Raw genomic sequence first — 24546 nt, 5'->3', positions numbered from 1 at the left:
ACACTTCTAAAGACAGTTGGAGTACACATCCAAAGGCAGCTGGAAGACACTTCCAAAGGCAGTTGGAAGACACTTCCAAAGTTAGTTGGAAGACATTTTCAAAGGCAGCTGGTAGACACTTCCAAAGGCAGCTGGTAGACACTTCCAAATGCAGTTGGAAGACACTTCCAAAGTTAGTTGGAAGACATTTTCAAAGGCAGCTGGTAGACACTTCCAAATGCAGTTGAAAGACATTTCTAAAGGCAGTTGGAGGACACTTTCAAAGGCAGTTGGAAGACACTTCTAATGGCAGTTGGAAGACACTTCCACTGGCGCCTGGAAGACACATCAAAGGCAGCTGGCAGACACTTCCAAAGGCAGTTGGAAGACACTTTCAAAGGCAGTTGGAAGACACTTCTAATGGCAGTTGAAAGACACTTCTAAAGGCAGTTGGAGGACACTTTCAAAGGCAGTTGGGAGACCCTTCCAAAGGCAGTTGGAAGACACTTCTAAAGACAGTTGGAGTACACATTCAAAGGCAGCTGGAAGACACTTCCAAAGGCAGTTGGAAGACACTTCCAAAGTTAGTTGGAAGACATTTTCAAAGGCAGCTGGTAGACACTTCCAAATGCAGTTGTAAGACACTTCCAAAGTTAGTTGGAAGACATTTTCAAAGGCAGCTGGTAGACACTTCCAAATGCAGTTGAAAGACACTTCTAAAGGCAGTTGGAGGACACTTTCAAAGGCAGTTGGAAGACACTTCTAATGGCAGTTGGAAGACACTTCCACTGGCGCCTGGAAGACACATCAAAGGCAGCTGGCAGACACTTCCAAAGGCAGTTGGAAGACACTTTCAAAGGCAGTTGGGAGACCCTTCCAAAGGCAGTTAGAATGCACTTCAAAATGCAGTTGGAAGACACTTCTAAAGACAGTTGGAGTACACATCCAAAGGCAGCTGGAAGACACTTCCAAAGGCAGTTGGAAGACACTTCCAAAGGTAGTTGGAAGACATTTTCAAAGGCAGCTGGTAGACACTTCCAAATGCAGTTGGAATACACTTCTAAAGGCAGTTGGAGGACACTTTCAAAGGCAGTTGGAAGACACTTCTAATGGCAGTTGGAAGAGACTTCCACTGGCGCCTGGAAGACACATCAAAGGCAGCTGGTAGACACTTCCAAAGGCAGTTGGAAGACACTTTCAAAGGCAGTTGGGAGACCCTTCCAAAGGCAGTTGGAAGACACTTCAAAATGCAGTTGGAAGACACTTCCAAAGGCAGTTGGAATACACATCCAAAGGCAGATGGAACACACTTTCACAGGCAGCTGGAAGACACTTCCACGAACAGTTGGAAGATACATCCAAAGGCAGTTGGAATACACATCCAAAGGCAGTTGGAAGACACTTTCACAGGCAGTTAGAAGACACTTCCACGAACAGTTGGAAGACACTTCCAAAGGCAGTTGGAAGACATTTTCAAAGGCAGTTGGAAGACACTTCAAAATGCAGTTGGAAGACACTTCCAAAGGCAGTTGGAATACACATCCAAAAGCAGTTGGAAGACACTTCCACAGGCAGCTGGAAGACACTTCCAAAGGCAGTTGGAAGACATTTCCAAAGGAAGTTGGAAGACACATCCACAAGTAGTTGGAAAATACGTCCAACGGCAGTTGGAAGACATTTCCAAACGGAAATGGAAGACACTTTCAAAGGCAGTTGGAAGACACTTCCAAAGGCAGTTGGAAGACACTTCCAAAGGCAGTTGGAAGACACTTCCAAGGGCAGTTGGAATACACATCCAAAGGCAGTTGGAATACACATCCAAAGGCAGTTGGAAGACACTTGCACAGTCAGTTGAAAGACACTTCAAAATGCAGTTGGAAGACACTTCTAAAGGCAGTTGGAAGACACTTTTATAGGCAGCTGCAAGACACTTCCAAACGCAGTTATAAGACATTTTCAAAGGCAGTTGGAAGACACTTCTAAAGGCAGTTGGAGACCACTTCCACAGGCAGCTATAAGACACTTCCACAGGCAGTTGGAAGACACTTCCAAAGGCATCTGAAAGACACTTCCAAAGGCAGTTGGAAGACATTTCCAAAGGAGGTTGGAAGACATACGTCCAACGTCCAACGGCAGTTGGAAGACACTTCCAAACGAAAATGGAAGACACTTCCAAGGGCAGTTGGAATACACATCCAAAGGCAGCTGGAAGACACTTCTAAAGGCAGTTGGAAGACATTTCCAAAGGCAGTTGGAAGACACTTCCAAAGGCAGTTGGAATACACATCCAAAGGCAGTTGGAAGACACTTCCACAGGCAGTTGGAAGACACTTCCAAATGCAGTTGGAATACACATCCAAAGGCAGCTGCAAGACACGTCCACCGGTAGTTGGAAGACACTTCCAAAGGCAGTTGGAAGACACTTCAAAATGCAGTTGGAAGACACTTCTAAAGGCAGTTGGAAGACACAAGTCAGAATCAATTTCCACTTACAGAAGAAACCAGTAGGCCTACTGAGGGAAGACGGAATATACTTCCGGGAACGTGTGAACCGCACGTGTGTGCGGGGAACAGTGAAAAAAATAAATCAGGAGAAAGTTGAAAACTTCCAGGGAAAGAAGGCAGAATATTCCCGGGGCAAGTTGGAAGAAACTTTGGGGGATGATCTTATTTTTAAGAATTACTATTAAATGAAGAACTAGGGAAACAATTATACCTGTTAACGGAATAACGATATTTCCGAATTCCCGAGAACTTCCAGTCTCCAAGTCAACAAGTCCCAGGCCCACAATGTTAAAAATAAATATTCAATCCAACATTTTTAAAATTTCGATCAGCCCCTAATTCAATGTTCCCAAATTAAAACTAATTCAAAAAAATGCCTACAATTGCGAATCTTCTCAGGTAAATTTTCAGAGTTTTCCTGGAATTCCCTTTTCTCGGTGAGTTTCCTTGGTCAGAACTACCGTTGAATTCTATTCATATCTATTACTATTTCTTATGAATTCTCCTCACCATTCACTAATCAAATTTCCTTTTTTTAAATTCTTCAAAAATTAATTGTGCTGAATACATTCGATAATTTTTCTGGTTGTGATGATCCTGTAGCAGGAAAATTTTCTCGTCCGAAAACAGAATTTCACAATCACCGTGCCGCTTGAGCGGCTTATCACGAATTCCCTGTTACGCGTTCATGATTTCCACGAGTCTCAAACGAATTCAAAATGAATTTGCAAGCCGTGTTGACATTTGAATGCACTCCAAAAGAAAAATATGTAGACATGTATGTGATTGACCCATCCGAAACTACAAACGTTTAAAAAAGATGACAGGAATTACCAATCGCCCTGTTGTAATGCCTGGACTGACGGGCTTCGGATAAAATGTACAACGACTCTTACGTTTCAATTCGAATCATCGAATGTCGTTTATTTCTCATTTCTTTTAGTTTTATTCTACAGACTTAATCTAGTACTACCCTTTGAAACCAACCTAAACTAACTTGCACAACTTTCATGTACACATGTGGCATCGCGAACAACGTTGACTCATGGCTTGGTTCTTTGCGTAGGAAAAGAGATTTGTGACTCAATTGGTATAATTGTTTATGCTTCGGATAGAAATATACCTTAGCAGTAATTTATTGCAAGTGTTCTAAATGCGAGCTATGGGAAAATATTGCCAGCATTAGACTCAATGCTCATGTCATGAAATTTGAAGGATAATGAAGAAGGATAATCTAAAAAGGGTTTGGTTATGTGATTTGGGTTAGGTATATAACATTCAGCTCATGTGTGCTCCACGTGTATAGCATGCTGTATGCTACACTGTATATGCATTTAGATTAACATCCAAAGTCCCTCCTTTTTCAAATATTCAGCGCAACATACATTTTTTGCCCCACCCCATTGATAAAAAATGGCGGGAAATCCTGTCAGGAGCGGGGCTTGTACAGCATATGTAAAAAAGAGGGACTTTGGATGTTAATCTAACTGCATATACAAAGGTACCAGACATGTTTTGACCGCACTACCATAGAGGTAGCTCTAAGACCAAAAGCTCCCGAAGAAACGTGCTCAACTTTTTGGCTCAGCTCTGGTACTCTCTTCGGTCTCTAGCTAATCGATGTACCCCTCGAAACATAGGAAAATCTACGAACCCCTCATTTTATCTGTCAAACTTTCAAAGCGAATCAAAACAAACATAGTGTAGTACTAGAATTTCAACTAGATTGGGGTACGTTAATCAATTTGCTTGGGACCAATAGGCTAGTCAAGTAGTGAGCCAATTGAAAATCGTTAGTTTCCACTGGTTTGCACTACTCTCTGTTAACAATTAACGGAACTAAATGTATGCGTAATTTCTGATAGATGACACCATTAAGAACAGCAGTGACATCTGAAGGAAAATTAACGCAGAAGCATGGTAATGGGGCCTCATAGCCTAGTCAGTAAAGGCACGGTATTACCAAGCCGGAGGCGGCGGGTTCAATTCCCGGCCCGGCCGAGGGAATCTTTCGGGTTGGAAATTTTCTAGACTTCCCTGGGCATTAGACTGATGCAAAATTTGACTTTTTAGTTCCACAGTGCTTAAATGGTTTCAAATCGGGTCCTGATTAGCCTCCCAAAGTTACAACTCATTTGGATAGAAACAGACTTCGCACAAGCCATTTGAAGTTTGAATGTAAATTACTATGGGAAATCTCAACTTTTTGTTCATTGCCTTCTAGTCTTTTTCCATATTGAGCTGCGAAACAGTTCGATAGCCATTCTTATAGAAAGTTTTCTCAGCTACAACTTTGCTGAAGCTCGTTTCTATGTAAAACGAGACATGAAAAAGTTATTAATTATTTAAGAGATTGGTAAACTTATAACATGATCAAGCAGCTGCTCTGTAGGCAACACTGTATTTGGCAGTGTGACATAATAGCCATGATTTTTGTGTCCTATTCAACGCCCCAGAAACACCAATAATGTTGCCTGCTGAGCAGTTGATTGAGCATGATCATAAGACATCAGTGCATTGAACCATTAATAACTTTCGATCCTTGCATTTAATCAAAACGTGGTCTTCAGCAAAGTTGTAGCTGGGAAAATTTCCTACAAGTACAGTTGAAAGTTTTTGAAGTAGACCGATATGGTGAATTATTAGATAGACATGACCAAAAATCTTGGTTTTACCATAGTAATTCCCAAACAAACTTCAAATGGTTTGTGCCATCTCAGTTTCTCACCAAATGGGTTCAAATTTTGAGAGGTTAGTCAGGATCCGATTTGGAATCGTTTAAGTATTGTGGAGCGAAAATTTCAAATTTTGCATCACTCTCCTGGGCATAGAGTATCATTGTGCTTGCCACACAATATGCATTGGTATTGGCATCGAAAGCTCTCAATTAATAACTGTGGAAGTGCATTTATAGAACACTAAGTTGAGAGCACGCAATAAGCTAATATGCACTAAGCAATAAGCTTAAAGTGCGAATAAGAAGAAGAAGATGGTAACATTATTAATTCATTTTTAATTTCATACACCATAGCAGGAGTCCCAAATTGACCCAAAAAGTTGTTCAAAATTCTAAGACACCATATCAAAAAGACTGGCAATTTTGCCAGACTCCAAGCAACAGATACAGTGGCACTACGCTCAAGCAAAGGTGGAAGTAACGAATAGAAAAAATAACAAATTCACTAACCTTTCTTCTGAGCAGGGTTACTTTCGCTCACTTGCTATAAAAAATGTTTTTTTTTTCCGGATTATGAACATATTAGATGTTATAATGATAAGTTACAAGAAGTGGTCGTGAAGTATGTTTTTGACGAACCTTCTTCTTCTTTTTCTTCTTTTTCTTCTTCTTCTTCTTCTTCTTCTTCGCATTTCAAGCTTATTGCATATCGCATATTGCGTGCTCTCAAGTGCTCTCAACTTAGTGTTCTAGATGCACTTCCACAGTTATTAATTGAGAGCTTTCGATGCCTGTACCATTTTCGCATTTGTATAATTGTGTGGCAAGTACAATCATACTTCTATGCCCAGGGAAGTCGAGAAATTTTCCAACCCGAAACATTCCTAGACCAGACCGGAAATCGAACCCAGCCACCTCCAGCATGGTCTTGCTTTGTAGCTACCAGAGGCCCCGTTTGACACATAAAACCTGTCAATATTGCTTTCAGTGCGTCACCATCAGCGATTTAACGATTCGTGAGCGCTCACTTTGAGAACGCGATTGTTCCTGTCAGATAGTGGTTGTATGAATCAAATGGAAGAGTTGCCAGTCTTCTTGAAATGTTGTCTTCGCCAAAACTCTAACTCGTTGATTTTTTTTGGAAAAATTGTTGCAATGTTTGCTAGTAAAGGAAAGTAGTCAACACTTGGACAGCAGAGTCAACGGAAATATTTTAATCATAAAAGCGTTCAAAATGTTTTTATATTTTCCAAGCAAGTGAAGTTTATCAAGCTACATCACGTGATATAGTTTGAGAAAAATATATTAGCTTTCTATTGTATAATTTAGCAAAAATCGTTTTGAACGGAGTGACACTAAATTTTGTTGCAATCAATTTCAAGTAAATTTCAACAAACAAAACGCATATTCAGTCAAACCTACCCCAATCGAATTGAGTCAAGGGGTTGTTCGTAGCTTTCATAGAAAAATTTGAAAAATTGTTGAACATAAACTGTCTTAATGTTGATTACTTCCCCCACTGCGACCCACTTTGAGAAATTCCATACGTTCGTGACCCATCAATATTTAATACAAATGTTGTAAGGCCAAAATGACATTATAAACTCAAAAATGGTTTCAAAACACTTAAAAAGGATTCGAACTGAAAGGTTACCTGAAGCCAATAAACAGAATGATGCTGAAATAGCTTAAAAACGCCAGAAAAAATAGCATCAACAAAAAGCCAAACCAGTCAAAAATCGAACTGTGGAAATGTGTGAAAATTATGTAAAAGATCACTGAAAGAGCATTTGGAATGCATGACTAGAATCAGAACAACGTAGTAGTAAAAAGTAAATAGAAAGCACATAAAAACGCATAGCTTTAAAAACACAATAATGACCTTTAAACCACTAAAACAGCCTCTATCATAATAAAACGAAAACGCTTAGAATTGCTCAAAAAACAATTCTAAATGGCACAAGCTTTCCAAACCAGCTTTGAAACACAAAAATAGCCCAGGAATTAAGTTATAGATCTTTCTCAACCATAAAAATGCCCAAACGACCCATTAATCATACAAATGGAATTGAAAATCCGTAAATTATTTTGAAGCATAAATTTAAAATCTGATAAATTTTGTATATAATTTAAACAGCATATAAAGAAGTTGCCAGAATTTGTGCAAACCACCTGAGGGCGGCCCACAGCTCACCGATGGGTCGCGACCCTTAGATTGAGGAGCGCTGCCTAGTATGTGTCTCTCTAGAATTTAAGGATTCTTTTTTTACGTAGGACTACGTCTGTGATTTTAATATAGGGTTACACTTTGTGAAAACCGAAAATGGAACATGTAACGAAATTATGAAAGATTTTGAACATTAATAACTCAGCTGCCCCTGGACCAATTGCAATAATTTTATCTCCAATCGATCAGAAATATTTCTACGCATCCATAGCAATACTTTTGAGTGATTATTTTCAACAAGAAACTATTGAAAAAGTGGTAATGTATATTATTGTCCAATGTACGCAAATAAAAAGTGATAATTTTATCACTATTTTTCATTAAATAAACGTTCTTCCCAAACGCAGTCGGCATAATCAATTTTATCTAGATGAACGCGTCATTGGGACGGTACTCATTGGTATTTTGGTCGTTATTGAAAATTTTGTTGTTAGCTGAATTTATGTGTGGGCCCAAATTAGGGGCATTTAGGCTGATATTACATCCATTTCCCTTATAACTGATATATGCATTTGAGACATTGACTTTTAAAAATTTACACTTCGAACTTTTGAAAACTAGTTAGTTTGAGGAATTAGTATGTTGATGAGAATTCAAAGGCATTACTTTAAATTTTTGTAAGATGTTTCCTTCTTTTATAGGGGAATTTACGTATTCTCGGCAACCTAAGCAGCGACCTTCTTTCTATAGCCTTTTTCTCTATGGAACGCACACATATGCAATATTGGTTTGTTTACAATTTGTTGCTGCCAGTTGCTCTAACAATTTAAGTCGAAAGAATTGTCAAAAACTGTTTTGAAACGCTTTTACAAAGCTCCAATCTTCTCTAGTGAGAGCGAGTATTGTCGGCAACCAGTTTTTGTTCGGCAACCGTTCCATTTGAACTGCATGTAAATCTGCTGTTCTATTATCGGCAACTCGAAATCAGCTACAATTTGTAGAGCGTGTGTTTCATTTCAAGAAAACCCTGCTAGATTGCTTTTTCTCAGTGGTAAAAATATAGTCAAATTGAAGCTGAAAGCATAAAGAATCGTTTGCATGCATTCAGTGAAGTGTTTTCGTAAGAAAATCCAGTGAAAATAGTGTTTCAATTTGGGTTGCCGAAAATAGTCTGTCATGCCGAAGCCGTCATTTCCCCTACATGATCAATTCTTTCGAAAAAAATATCTAAAATCTAAGATGTTATTAGCATCTCATATCTAGAACCAGGGATCGTCATCTGCGCAGCAAGGTGTTGAGGTGCGTTAAACGGACACGGAATCAGCGCATTTCTTCCATTTTGCCCGCATTTTCTGCATATCCTTGATTGCCCCGCCGCTTCATCGAAGTCGCTGCTTTGAAATTGCCCAGTATTTTTCGATTGGTCGAAGCTCCGGGCAATTCGGAGGATTCATTAGCTTGGGGACTAAATCGATCTTGTTTTCTTTTTTTTTTCTTTTTTTTGATTTGTTTTCCGTGCTGAACACCAATGCTACCGACGTGAGGGAGGCAGCTCCCACACCACCTGGACCCTACATATCGACCCATCAACTCATGAACCGGGGACCAACGTCTTTACTTCTCTTCCGAAGGAAGGCGTGATCAGAGATGTTATGCCTCAGAACATCCCGGCGGCGCCGAAATCGATCTTGTTGGCAGCATACCTTGGAGTAGTGGCTGCTGGCCAAATCGGGCCAAAAGATGACTTTTTCCAGACATTCTTCGATGTAAACTTGGGATGTCAGCGTCGGGAATGTGACGAATGGTTCCGTTTTCCAGCCACAACTGCAAATCGCTTGCCAAATCATGACCTTCTTCACGAACTTGTCGGCAAACACGAACTTGCACATCCCCACGTCCAGTCGCGTTGTAAAACTTATGACCGGGAAGCTGCTTAAAATCGAGTTTGACGTATGCATCGTCATCGATCAAAGTGCAGCGCTTGTGTTTCATCAAAACACGGTCACACAAGAGCCTTGCACGCTGTTTGGCCACAGAATTCTGCTTCATGTGCCGGTTCGGATATTTACTGGCTTTGTACGACTTGCATCCTTCCCTGGATACAATTCAGTGCCAACATTTCAAAGGGGCGTAATGGCATTTGTAAACAATGGCTTTACCCCTTTAGTAGTCAATTTCTCGCGAATAAAAGCTCACTCATGAAAAATAATGACACCAGCAGGTAGTGGAGTGTTTCCTCTACCAGCTAGTATTGTTATTTTGGAGAGGTAAGATTTCATTCGCGAGAAATTGACTACTAAAGTCATTGTTTACAAAAGCAATTACGCCCCTTTGAAATGTTGGCACTGAATTGATGAAATTTTTAGACAAAAATTCGAATTCAAGCTGAACATTACATTAGGTCCTAAGTAACATTGAGAGATTCTCTTCGTCGACATTCTCTGTAGGTCCCAATGGCCATGTAAAGACATTTCCAGGTATTTTAAGCATACAAATTGATAAATGAAGCTTTTATCTAGCGTCTAATACGACAAACACAACAAGACACGGTTATGTGCTCAAGTTATTAACGAAAGAGAAGTCGACAAAGAGAATCGATCAATGTTACTTAGGACCTAATGCAAAGTTCAGCTTGAAATTATCTTCTGCTCTGGACACTGACAGTTCACACGTTTGTAATAGTAGTTGTGATGCTTTCCCAAGCTTACCACTACTTGCTTACACACAGCAAAAAAATAATTTTAATATTACATTCAAGAGGATGCACTTCAATCATGTCGAAAATCTCATGTAATTTGTATGGCCACAACAATGAATAAATGCTGTAAAAGCAGTGTATTTATGAAAATTTGGTCCTTTTCACCATATTTTCGACACGATTGAAGTACATCCACTGTGATGTGATAGTAAAATTATTTTTTTGCTGTTCATAGCAGGGGGATCTATACACGCTATTTCAAAACTACCCAAATGTGTGTAGAATCCACCCAGATCGGTCAAAGAGTTTCAAGTTGACAGATGAACTACATCGACATGAATCCGATCGACGTTGTTAATTTGTCAACTTGTCACTCCCATCATAGTTTACCCATTTTTGGGAAGGTTCAGTTTTGATAGATCTGGGTGGATTCTACCCAAATTTGGGTAGTTTTTAAATAGCGTGTAAATACTTCTTAGCAGCGCCGGTGGTGTAGTGGTAAGCGTGATTGCCTCTCACCCCAAAAGGCCTGGGTTCAATCCCAGTCGGCGCCGTTCTGAGGCATAACATCTCTAATCACGCCTTCCTTCGAAAGGGAAGTAAAGCCGTTGGTCCCCGGTTCATGAGTTGATGGGTCGATAGGTAGGGTCCAGGTTTGGGAGCTGCCTCCCTGGTGTCGGTAGGTTGGTAAGCAGAGATACCAGATCTACGGAAATCTCCGTAGATCTACGGATTTTACAAATTTTTGCGGAAATACGGATCCGTAGGCAAAATTTACGGAATTCGGTACAGTTTTTACGGATTTTTTTTCTTCAGCGTACGTTTCCCTTCAGAATCGAATTTTACAATCTGATTCTGAAGGGAAAGAAGCATAAAGTAAAATACACCTCTGCAACTTGTCAACCGTTTTCTTGCCTACTTATCCGGTTTTTGAGTAAACAAACGTCAGACTGTGCGTGAAACATGGCGGCCTTCGTACTATCTCTTCACTCCGTCGAAAGTTCCCATAATATACAGTCAATCTTTGCTTGAAGAGAAAAATTTTGGACGGTGCCGTGTGAAGGCGAATAAAAGTCATGCCGAGACCAGTCTTGTAAGCGGTCACCGTAGTCATAGCTTTCAAATTACAGTACCAAACTAAAATGTCATACGACAGGCTCTGTCATACGACACTGTCGCTGAAGCCCGTCACGGTTGTAAGTATTTTAGTTATTCTCATAATAAGAGCTGCTGATGTTGTGCTTGTGCAAGGAACGATGTCATAGTAATACCTTTTTGATCAGAAATGGTTTAATTTACACCAAATTGAGGAGTTAGAATGAAATCACACATGTCATATGATAGTCATTTGATAATTTTCTTTTTGCTCGAATGTTGTTCTACCGTTTGCGTTATGTAAGAGAGACGACGCTCTCTTCCCCGTCAGCTTGATGATGATCAGGTCTTCACCGTGTTCATCAAAAAGCACGTAATCCATAAGTCGTTGTACTTGTCCGGCTTTATAAAGTATATACGGTTAAAGCGTGGCTTTCTTATTAGATTACGACACCACTGTACCACCACTACGGGATCACAATTGATCAGATCGCCATAGATTGTCTTGAAACCCCTGCAGTGGATCCGCAAATTGAGCTGCGCACCATTGCCGTGTATAATGAGACAGAATTGCTGCTTGGGCAACAGGAAACGCTCCTTTGGAATAAGGACAAATGCCTGGAGATCGCTCCCGCGCAAAACAGGGTTCCTCTGTCTTTAATATATGACGAGCACGGCGAAAAGATAGCTTTTCCTGCCATTTGTTTCGGCCATCTACGGAAATTCAAGCCAGGGATTCGGGTGACATATTTCATGATGGCATCCAGTGAAACTCGTCGTCAAGACAGGCCTGTGGCCAAACCACATTTGTTGTATATGACAATGAAAGTTCTTCGACTTAGAGTTTCCGAAGGTTTGCAATGTACTTTTAAGTGCACAGCGACCGCAAACATTACACGTGGACCTTAAGGACCGCCTTATTCATGGAGCAGTGCATTGAGCGAATCTATCCTTCCTCAAATCAATACCGAATTCAGTACAGTATTGGCAACAAAGGAAGAGAAATTTGTTCACCATGATGCGACAATTGGGAAAGCGTACGATGTTTCTCACACTCAGTGCAAGTGAGATGAAGTGGCCCATTTGTTGAATATCCTACATCGATTGTCAGAAGGACACAATGGCGATGACTTAACAGATCCTATCCAGGAATTGACTGCACTACAAAGAGCAACTCTGATGAATGATGATCCAGTGACGTGCTGCGTGTACTTCAACAAGCTGGTTGACACGATTGAATTTCAGCACCGTGGAAGTCCTCACGCGCACATCTTGCTATGGCTGAATAAGGATTCCCGGGAAGCAATCAGTGAAAGTATGCCAAAAACTACAGGTGCAACAGTATCATGGTATTCATGCCTGTACTACTATCGGCCCTTTTCAGGGCCACCAAGATTTTCCAGAAGAGTTAAATTTCTAAACATGTCCCAACTAAAATTCATATCAAAAGCTTCTTTTCAAGGCAATCACAGTCATACTAAAGAGTACAAAAAGAGAGAACCCCCTCCCAAATACCTATTCCTACACAAAACACAAGTCCTGCTGCAGTTAAAATAACATTTATTATATAAGACCACGTAGTCCGACGTCACCATTGCATACAACCCCAGAGGGCTGTCCCTAGTATTTTTTTCAAAATGTCTTTCATCGATTTATCATTTAACGTAAAATATTACCTTAGAACTAAAAAAAATATCACCTTCGACTAAAAAAATCCGTAGAAATCCGTAGATTTGAATAAGTCTACGGAATTGCATAGAAAATAATCTGGCATCTCTGTTGGTAAGCGGTACTGACTAGTGTCAATGAAGAACTACTCACTTGCAGAAAATCAGACAGTTTGGTTGAAAAGCCGCCGAGAAAAATCGGTGGGTAGAACTCAGTGAAAAACGCGTTCTTCAGGGGAAAGCTGTAGAGCTGATGAGCTGCGGTTCCTAAAAAAAAAACACGAATCCACTACTGTTTTTTAGTGAATGTATTTACACAGATTTGAGTTATGGGCAAAAGTTGCAGCTAATAACAAAACCTACTGAAATTCTATACATCATTTTGCGGAATGCTATTGATGACAAAAGTTATAAGCAAATGAATGTAAATGAATACATGAAATGAATGTAAATGATTTTCCATGCTATACCTATGGTAAATGTCGGCTTCGGTACCCATTGAATGTTTGCGGCAACTAAAATTTATACGGTATTTTCACTGCATTTTTTTCACCAAAACACTTCGCTGAATGTATTCAAACGATTCCTTAGTCGTTAAGCTTTAATCTGATTGAGTGTTTGCGACTAATAAAATGCATTTTGTTAGGTTTTTCTTGAAATGGAACATTGAACGCATTACAAAATTTTGCTGATTTCGAGTTGCCGATAATGGAGCTTGAGCTTGAGCTTGATTGACCGCCCACGGTTGCTACTCTGTTACTGCCAGATCAGCTGTAATTACACAGAGAACCAATAGACGATGCTTGGGACTAGCAATCATCCTCAATGTGTAAAAACTGGTGATCTCGAATTAGGCAATACCAGCGCCAGCCGCGCCTGAACGCAGGTCAAGAAAGGAATGGGTAGGAATGTGTTGACGTGACACTCGCTTTGATGGAAGCCGAGGAGTCCTCTGCACTTCCACGATGAATCACAGGGATGTTGGGTAAGAGGGTTGGGTTTGCAGCACGGTTCGTTTTGGTAAACGATAAGCTGAATTGATGTCCTAACGATCATATAACCAAGGTTGCAAATTCTCATTTCAGCCAAAACAATGTTTTTTTAAATTATGAAATAATTAGATGCCATGATCACATCTTGAATTGGTAGGATACAAGAAGAGGTTGCAAAGAATGTGTTTGACATATTAAACCTGTTTACTTCACTTCATGAGAGTCACAATCAGCGATTTTTCACACACTCACTCACTCAGCGATCAGCAAATCACTGATTGTGACTCATAGAAAGCAAAATTTACAGGTTCTATGTTTCAAACGCATACCTTGCAACCTCCTCCTGTAAGTCACAACTAAAACATGCCATCATACCATCTTTTGGTTTTATTATTCCGAAAAAAATTATTGTAGCTGAAATGAGTATTTGCAACCTTGCATATAACGCGAAGGAGCTTGGGACTAAACCCACGGTCTTCTGCTCAGTAAGCAAAAACGTTTGCACTAGGCAGACGAGCACCTTTTTAATCACCGAGTTGCTGTTATTACCATGTAGTCATATTAACAAATAAAACGATTGACGACCCGCATAAACAATAACCATAAGATGCGCCTAACCACCAATTCGGGATATCATCCCAATTTTATGTGGTATGGTCGCACCATCTAAGATATCGTCAGTATATGGTACACGTTTATTAGGGGAATCTTGAATGTGGATGGGCCTGAGATTAGACTCATGATGTTCTGCTCAGTAAGCAAAAACGCACATAATACCGTTGCTCAAATTTTTGTATCCATTCAAACCCGGAACCAACGACAACAACGAGTTTCGCAAAATACACGATACACAAGCGATTTTACCATAAATCTCTTTGATATGTAAGGACCTGGGACCGCATTTTTCTGCTCAGTAAGCAGGCCACTGTAACCGACGATCTTTGAAATCCGAAAACTAAAAACTACGAAAAAGTACTTAGGCCTTCATTAAGTTCCACTTTCACGCGACGTTCAATGCCAGGGTCCTATCCAGGATAACATCTGAAAAATCCAAATCTGGCCAACGCCCACCCTAAACCTAAACCTGCTCTAATCCACCTGAAATGACAAACGAATGGAAGACTTTGACTACCCAGCCATGCAATAGTCTCATTCCGTGCCTTATGGCAACTTGATGATTCTATTGCGCTCATCTTCTGGCACCACCCAGGGGAGACTTGGTCCTGTACCCAATGCTTAACTTATCTCCATTCCACTCAGCTACTCGCAATTTCTTGTGATATAGTGGGCGGAATATTATTATATGAGACAATTCAATGCAGACGTCTTTCCAAATTTGGCAGATCGACAGGTAATCGGTGAGTTACCACGATAGTTGCTATTCAACAACTCGACAACGTCCCATCGTCAACGCCTGCTATGAGAATTTCCCATTGCATACGTCAACGAAATGACGTCATCGAGCTATCGATCAACTAACCTGGTTATCGCTTGGTACCTTATAGCACGATGCTAGGAGGCGAACCGGAAGAATCGATGAGCTACCTCTCCCCCGAATTGCCGATAATGGAACAGCAGATTAACATGCAGTTCAAATGGAAAGGTTTTCGACAATAGTCACATTCACCTGAGAAGCTTGGAGCGTTGAAAAAGCGTTTTAAATCGATTTTTATCCATCAATCGAATTCTATCAATTGGAATGGATATAACAGCAGGCAGCAGATGAATGTAAACAAATAAACACTGCAAGTGTGTATGTTACGTCGAGAAAAAGTTCATAGAAGCGTGGACGCTGCTTAAATTGATGAGAATACGTAAATTACCGTCTATGTTTTTACTGGCCAGAGCGAAAAAGTTTCTGAGGGATTATTTTCAATACAGGAGTGGTGCAAAATGCGCTTGAAAAACCTTTCATAAATCAAATCCAATTATCAAGTGTTCATGCTAGCGAGAAAGAGAACTGAACATTTTAAATCACAAACAAAATTTCTGAGTTCAAATAAAAAAAGTGCGTCCACAAGCAAGGTAAAAAGGTAAATGAATCATTAAACAATGACGATGTTCCTTAATAAGTAAAAAAAATCTCCTTAAAATAGATCGGATTGCTCCTTAAATGATTGATCAAAATACGTTAAAAATCTTAAAAGGCTCAGTAAATATTTAAAGTACGCTCCCTAAAATAGAGAAAACTGTACATTAAGCATTTGAAAATGCTCCTTAGTATGCACCGCTTTGCACCATTTTGAAGTGGAATTGTACCATATATCATCGGAAAAGCTGCTGTAGAAAGGTTAATAAGTACCATGAAATCAGCTGAAATGTTCAGTAAATCATTGTGTGCATTTGTGCATTTTTACTGTACATTTCAGCTGATTTCATGGTACTTATTAACCTTTCTACAGCAGCTTTTCCGATGATATATGGTACAATTACACTTCAAAATGGTGCAAAGCGGTGCATACTAAGGAGCATTTTCAAATGCTTAATGTACAGTTTTCTCTATTTTAGGGAGCGTACTTTAAATATTTACTGAACATTTTAAGATTTTTAACATATTTTGATCAATCATTTAAGGAGCAACCCGATCAATTTTAAGGAGATTTTTTTTACTTATTAATGATAATTTCATCTGTTTTATTGAGCAAAAGTAGGGCTGCCCACAAGCAACGTGGCGACTCTTTCTTTCAAACCATAACATATTTGATAAACATACAATAACGAATCAAATTCCTCTCTTTCCCCCCTGCAGGGCGAAGAACATGTCGGCGATGGCCTTCTCGATGTACCAGTTCACCAAGGGCGAGGGAACGCTCCGGACGACGCAGGACCTGTTCACCCAGGCCGAGTACTTCGCCGAAGAGGCCAACCGGCTGTACAAGGTGGTCCGCCAGTTCTCCTACCAGGTTCCGGCCGGGGCCCCGAAGAAGGAGCTACTCGATCACCTGGACAAAGTGCCAACCTACGTGCAAACGCTGCAGTTTACCGTCAAGGATCCGACCGTCGGCAAGGCCGCTACCTTCGTCAAGGTCGACCACGTCATCCAGGAGACGAAGAACCTGATGAATGTGATATCGAAGGTGGTTTCGACCTGTTTCGACTGTGCAAATAAGGTAAGAAGGGTACCCGGCAGCGGGTCGACCGTTATGAGGATGATGGTATTGGGGATAACGATAACGGTAATAATATTGCTGATATAGGGCCTACGGGATGAATCTCGAATTACATATTTACATAATTCAATTTTCGTTCATGATTTTCGGGGGCGGCTCCCGCTCTGGTTGAATTTTATTTCATGCTGTGATTTTCATTTTCATTTCGATTTCGTATCGGTTCCATGGTGTGCATGAGTTCGAACTTTTACGTTTCGGGCTACGATTGTTGTTCGCCGTGATGCGACGGAAAATAAAATCAAAGTACCGGCAAAAAGGTGGTTCCAGTACGAGGAGGTGCATGTCATTCTTCCTAATTGAATTGAATGGAATCGAGACGGGATGGGTTCATAATCGAATTGTGCTCGTCCCGTTTCAACTTTTCTGCTGGGATGACTCAATTCGGGGAAGTTTGTTTCCACACAATCACAAAAGTATGATTTATTTTCCCTGCCAACTGAAGCGAAATCGACAGCAAATCATTAATTAAAATTTTAATTATTTAAAACAAAAGTTTCCGGGACGGCGAACAATTCGCTTAATAAATTATTGCCATCGATTTTCGCATTTGCAAATTACCGAGAACGATGTCGCGACAAGTGTTGTTCGATTCGATTTAAAAGGGCCTCTGTAATGAATCATGGACGATCGACGTAGAAATCGAAAACAGAACTTCCACCATCACCCATTTCAAGTAGCAAATCACACTGACGGACCTCCGTGTCGCATCCATCTTCAGATCTACGAACTGACCGGGATGCCATTCGACAACCGGTTGATCAACATCCCGACCGTCGCGACCCCCATCGAACCGTCGACTTTTGGCAGAAAGTCCACCAAAGACAAGGTAACACCGGCTGCAGCTGCAGTAGTAGACAACCCGTCGTCCACCGTTTTGCCCCGGAACAGACGGAAACTTGTGCTGTCCAAGTATCGCTAGAGTCGGCAACAGCAAAAAAAAAAAACAGAAAAGATGATCGTTCTATCCGTATTTACAAACTGACAATCGCACCCCTCCCCCTCAAACCCCTGAATAAGATATACTCACAGAGTAGTAGAAGTCATCCCGTTCACTACCTTATTTCAACGCACCACACTTTGGAAATACAAAGCATCCATCTTCATCTTCATCATCCATCTCACACTCGCATTCGCCGGAGTAGTTTGTAGAACTAACTTATCATACGAAACTTTTTCTCTACTATTTCAATCACGTTAAATGTGTCAAGAGCAGAATCGACAATAAAGGAGTTTTGTGAAGTTCTGTTTTGCGAAAGAGTTTTTCTTTGTTCGGACTTCGAGGGTTGGTTCACACTGTCACTCTCTCTCTCTCTCTCTCTGTCGTACAGCAGCTGAACGCAGTGAAACAGGATTGCCTTCCTTTCCCTCCGTTCTCATTGGCAGCTAATACTTGTTTAACTATTTTATGTTTGTATTAGGTATTTCTGTGTGAAGTTAACGATTTTACATAGTTGAAGATGCCAAGTTTCAAATAACAGACTAGTGGTCATTTTATATGAATAGATGTCAGTGTGAAAATTGTATATAGAGAGTAGAAAGCTTCCCAGTTGGAGAGGGATGGTAAGGAGTAGCTAATACTTGTTCAGATTTGGGTATGGCATTCACCTTGAGGGTTCCTACGAAAAAAATAATTCTGAACGTTGAATGGAGAAATACGTTATATGTTGCATACCAGGTGTTTTGAAATGTAATGTTATATGCAATGGACGAGTGCACCGATAAATTTGAGTTCATGCACTGACGAAAGTTTGACAGGAAAGCGAAGATTGACCCCCGCTCTTTACATCAGTGCATGAACTCAACTGAACTATACAGCAGTGATGCCACATTTTATTGATTTTCAATCTGTATTTTCATGGCAAATAATCTTTTTAATCTGTATCTGGCTGACAAAAATCTGTTAAAAAACTCTGTATTTTGGCAACAAGCCCGAAAATTTAGTGTTGCCAAAATCGAACGGTTTTAATTTTAAATTTAATTTATGATTTCGATGATTATGAACCACCGTGGGTCATTTTTATTACATAGACGTTATTAATAATTATTCTTTTAATAAAAATTATAATCACATGGAACAAAAGTAGGGTAGATGTTGGCTTCGGCACCCATTGACTGTTTTCGGCAACCAAAATTTAAACGTTAATTTCACTATGTTTTCCCATCAACGCACTTCCCTGAATGTGTCCAAACGATTGTTTAGCCTTTCAGCTTCCATCTGATTATATTTGAACGATCGAGCAATCCAGTAATGCTACATTTTTCTTCAAATAAGCATACGCACTACAAAATGGGGTTGATTTCGAGTTGCCGATAATAGAACAGCTGGTTAACACGCAGTTCTAATGGGAAGGTTGCCGAAGAAAAAGAGGCTGCCGACAATAGTCACACTCACCTGAGAAGTTTGGAGCGTTGTAAAAACGCTTTCAAAACGTTTTGAAAAATTCTGTCGATTGGAATGGATAGAAAAGCAAGCAGCAGATGAATGTAAACAAACAGACACATCATATATGTGCGTGACGCTGAGAAAATGCTAGTAGAAGTGCAGACGCTGCTTAGATTGACGAGAATACGTAAATTCCCCTACATTATTTTCAAAATTCGCTCGATTTTGGCATGGTGCTAAAACCGAACCCAGTGCCAAAAACGAACGGTTTTGTGTTTTTTTGGCCAATGCAAATTGTGCCAAAGTCGAACGGGTACAGTAATTTATTTGTTATGGTCTAAGGGTGGATTTACCTAAATCTTCATTGAGTTCATTCATAGTTCCGAAGGAGTTTGTTCAATGTTTTGAATCTTGAAAAATAACTAAAATTTGCTATGTAAATAATTTGCCGTGTTTTAAGAGCACGAAATACTATAATCTTGATTTTTTAAATGATTTGGATCTTTTCTACAATTCAGAAAATACAACAAATTTAGTAGTAGTGAAAGGCAAATCTGCTTCCAACGGAAAATTTCCTGGGTTTTCTAAAATGAATTGTTTACCGATTTGAAATACAAATATCTTCTTCTTCTTCTTATTCGCATTTCAAGCTTATTGCTTAGCGCATATTAGCTTATTGCGTGCTCTCAACTTAGTGTTCTAAATGCACTTCCACAGTTATTAATTGAGAGCTTTCGATGCCAATACCAATGCATGAATTTGTATATTGTGTGGCAAGCACAATGATACTCTATGCCCAGGGAAGTCGAGAAAATTTCCAACCCGAAAGATTCCCTCGACCGGACCGGGAATCGAACCCGCCGCCTCCGGCTTGGTAATACCGTGCCTTTACTGACTAGGCTATGAGGCCCCACAAATATAAAATAATACAAATAATACAAATATAGTTAATTTAAAATTGTATCTGTTACCATATGACATGGTTAATTAAACAAAGGGAAACTAATATCCCTTCCAACGAGAAATGAGGGCATCTGACCATCAGAGATCCATTCAAAAGATTCCAAGCCCATTTGAATATAATACAATCATATTTTATTTAGCGAACAAAACGTTTTGGGTTTGATGCTCACAGATTGAATTCAAGCTGCTCAAAAGTAAGGAATGATTATTTATCAGAATTAATAAATATAATCGATTGAGGGTAGCCTTGATAGCTAGCTGCTTGCGAGGAGCCTCTCGTTGTGTGCTGGAGAACACCACCACTCATCACGCGGTGATTGAGACCGGATTTTATCCAACTTTGAAATCTGTGTTAAGGAAATCGCTTTTCGCAGGCAATCGGTGATAATTTTAATCATCATAGCAAAAGTTGCACATTCGTACCATTTTCAATAGTGACATTTTAAATAACGGTAAAGTTTTAATTTAAGCAGATGCGTAGAAATATTTTTGATTGATTGCTGATAAAATTAATAAAATTGGTCCAGGGGCAGCTGAGTTATTCACATTCAAAATCTTTCATGATTTCGTTACATGTTCCAATTTCGGTTTTCACAAAGTATACCCCCATATAGACACCACAGACGTAGTCCTACGTCAAAAATCTGTATATGTGGCATCACTGCTATATAGGAATGTTGAGTTATGTAACGTATTTTTATACATGACTGGTCACCTTAAAATTCTACGTCATTTATGCATCTTCCCCAATGGTAAACTGTTTCAAAACCATCGACTCTCAGGTGCATCCGGATTTAATATGGTGACTGCCAAATCTATTGTCTAACGGTCAGATTTACCCCAACGGATCAAACCCCGGATGCATTGAGCGTGACTCTTTTTAAGGCTTTTTGACAATTAACCGAGGCACACTTCTGCACATATGAATCGAAGAAGAGCAAGCAAGAGGTTAACAGTCTAGTGGAAAAACAATGAATCCATTTATTCCCGTGTGCTAGATAGAGGAAGAGGCTGAAACGTCAACGCAAAGCTCTATGCTTGAGCCCAATCGAGAAAATTTAATATCTAAAAAATATCTGATAAGGCCGTTCGCAATGCTGCGTTTCAAAATCGTTTCAAACTAGATACTCGAAACACGCTTAGCACAACACGCAATGTTATGTGTGCGTGTGCAAATTGTGTTTGCTTCGGTGATTCGCAATCCAGCATCGGGTAACGAGTTCGAACCACGAGAAGAGGTCCCGGACGATTCTGCTGTTCAAACATGTAAAGAAGGTATGATTATTTATGAAGATCGCTGTTCACCTGATGGTCTTTGAATCAATTTCTGAGCATCCTGGTATGGTGGGTGAATATTTATGTTCGGAAGAAAAGTTTCGAATCTCCATCCCAGCCTTGGAATGCACAAGCTTCACTTCCTCCATCAGCTCTACCGCTTCTTCTACCGTCTCCACACTGCCCAGATAGTCGTCAACGTTGTGGTTTTCCATCACATATACGACAAGGGACAGCCCTATGGGGTTGTACGCAATTGTGACCTAGGACTACGTTTTCTTATATAATAAACGTTATTTGTTAACTGCAGCAGGAGCTTGTGTTTTGTATAGGAATAGGAATTTTATCGGGGTTCTCTTTGTTTATACTATTTAGTATGACTATGATTGCCCTGAAAAGAACCTTTTGCAATGAATTTTAGTTGGGACATGTTCAGAAATTTTACTTTTGAAAAGTCTTGGTGGCCCTGAAAAGGGCGGATGGTATTACAGGCTTACAGCCTTTGGAAGATGATGACGTGTAGTCAGCTTGATCAGCAAATCGGAACGGACAATCCCATATTCTTTGGTTCAATGATTGAGCACTCGCAAGAGTCTCGGCCCGTCTGCTGCTGTACAGGGATTGAACTGGTGTCTGGGACAGGTTGGAAGGGCGCAGAATTTCAGTGTTCACCCAGCTAGTTACTACCATCAACTACTTTTTCGATAGTTTCTTGTCAAAAATCAACAGCACTGCTATCGATGCATAGAAATATTTCTGATCGATTGGTGATAAAATTATTAAAATTGGTCCAGATGCAGCTGAGTTATTAACGTTCAAAATCTTTCATAATTTCGTTACATGTTCCATTTTCGGTTTTCACAAAGTGTTCCCCAATATAGAAATCACAGACGCAGTCCTACGTCAAAACTTGCGGTGGCTGCTCAGGACACTCTCGGAATACGAACCTCTGCGCTTGTTTGTCCCTTTTCCGGACCCGGAATGGGTGGAACATTTCCTTTATGTCTCCACAGAATGCCACGGCTTCTGCCAGAAACGCAGTAGAACGGTAGGTAGAGCGGTCAACATGTCTGGCCCTTTTAGCATTAGATCGTTTAAAGAAACGCCATTCACTCGGGCTGCAGCATCACAAATCAGTCGTGCCTTTCCTGGCTTATAAGGGTTCCTTACTGCCCCAAGTGGTAGATACCAGACACGTCCAGGTTCCGTTGACACAAGTTCTGCTGTAGTTATCCGATGAGCGTTCCCCTTTTCGAGATATTCTGCGATATGTCCCCTTACCTTCCCGTCGAGGTAGGAATCTTTGGACAACTTCCTTTCGAGCGCTTCCATTCTACGCACTGCCATTAGGTAGCTGTTTGGAAGGCCCAGATCATCATTTCGCTACAGATGTCCTGTCTCTAATCTTCCGTCGACTCTCCGAGTGGTTTCCTGGAGAATCTTTAAGGCACGCTTACATTCCTCCGATTGAGGACTGTGCTTGATGTTTGTCTCGTCTACTGCCAGGAGCTGCCTGAACAGCTCGTGAAGATCTGCCTCTTTTTCACATTGCTCCACGTGAGTGTTCACGTACTCCAAAAGACTGCTTTCGATAGCGTGTCGTCCGTAAATGCACCAACCCAGTCGGATTTTTGCTGCAAGCAACTCTCCATTACCGCTTTCTCGACTCTCAACTTAGCGTTGCTTACTCCGATGATCAGTCGAGGAGTGAAATCTGCGTATCCGTGCAGTGGCAGTTTCCTTAGATGGGAATGCACCTCACACAGCTCCTCGTAATCCACAGTCTGCCTGGGTAGTTTCAACCGTTCTACCGTCCTTGCTCTCAACGGGAAACTCTTCCTCTCGCTCCGTCCTGAGACGGTTATCTCAATCAGTCTTGTAAGCGGTCACGTTAGTCGACACATTTTCTATGATAATTGACTGCCTTTGCCTCCGACACTTGCAAAACAAGCTATCATAGTACAGTACCAAACTAAAATGTCGTATGACAGGCTCTGTCATACGACACTGTCGCCGAAGACCGTCACGAATGTATGTATTTTAGTTTTTCTCTTAATAAGAGCTGCTGATGGTGTGCTTGTGTGAATTCTGAAAATAACAAGCAATGATGTTCTAGTAATAATATTTCTGGTCAGAAATGGTTTAATTTACACCAAATTGAGGAATTACAACGAAATCACACATGTCATATGATAGCTATTTTGATAATTTTCTTTTAGCTCGAATGTTGTGTGAGAGAGACGACGGTAGAGCATGAGTGTTCGAATACAAACAGACTGTCGCGCACGACAACGAAGCGAGTGTAGTAAAAAACGTCAACTGTTTCAACCCCTGATCTCAATACCACACCATCCCAGTGACGAGGTCCTGGAAACCATCGCACTCGAAGCAGAATCGATAGTTAACTCGAGCCCACTGACCTACAGGGGTTACTCAAAATAACTAGGATAGGCAAATTTTTGGTCAACTTTGAAGTGTTGTAACTTCGTCAAATATGATCCGATTTTAAATCTTCAAAGAGCATTTGACTGGAAAACTAATATTGTTGTCCGGTGTGGAAATTTTATATATGATGCTGGTTAAATATTTTTTTTAGTACATACAACAAAAGAAGAAATATTTCTAAAGCGAATCATATGCCAAGATCATATAATCAATCGAGATATGGCCATTTCCCTGGAATCGGTTCTGGTGATGGGTTCTGAATGCGGGCAGATCATTTAACCACTCAAAACATGCCGTGCGACAGCTCTTTCTTCATGGTTTCTCGTCAATAGACTTTCGATAAACTTTAAATGCATCATTGACCACATTGGCCGCTCTCGGTACCTCCGGTATGCCTCCGGGGGAACCTGGAGCAGAGGACAATTGCATTTTTACACCAAAACATGCCGTGCGACAGCTCATTCTTCATGGTTTTTCATGAATAGGCAGTCAATAAACTTCAAATGGATCAGTGAACACATTGGCAGCTC

At 40.5% G+C, this 24546-nt stretch overlaps 1 protein-coding gene across 7 annotated transcripts in view; it reads left to right on the top strand.

Moving 5' to 3' along the window:
- alpha-Catr (alpha-catenin related) overlaps positions 1-24546 on the top strand; it is a 442824-nt gene that overhangs the window by 375941 nt on the left and 42337 nt on the right. For 4 of the 7 annotated variants that reach the window (XR_010518373.1, XM_065232156.1, XM_065232155.1 and 1 more), the window contains 2 exons: positions 16530-16890; positions 17669-17776. Coding sequence is in view for 5 of the 7 variants with exons in the window: in XM_065232156.1 (XP_065088228.1) it covers positions 16530-16890; positions 17669-17776 (469 nt within the window). In the remaining 2 variants the exon portion in view is untranslated. The remainder of the gene's footprint in view (positions 1-16529; positions 16891-17668; positions 17777-24546) is intronic. The other 3 variants (XR_010518374.1, XM_065232157.1, XM_065232158.1) reach the window with 1 other exon arrangement.

Source organism: Ochlerotatus camptorhynchus, unplaced genomic scaffold (assembly GCF_037179485.1).
Source record: "Ochlerotatus camptorhynchus isolate MF236.1 unplaced genomic scaffold, CSIRO-AGI_Acam_v1.1 ptg000364l, whole genome shotgun sequence".
Classification (NCBI taxonomy): domain Eukaryota; kingdom Metazoa; phylum Arthropoda; class Insecta; order Diptera; family Culicidae; genus Ochlerotatus; species Ochlerotatus camptorhynchus.
Note: the sequence above shows the minus strand (reverse complement) of the source record. Positions and strands in the feature narration are given on the sequence as shown.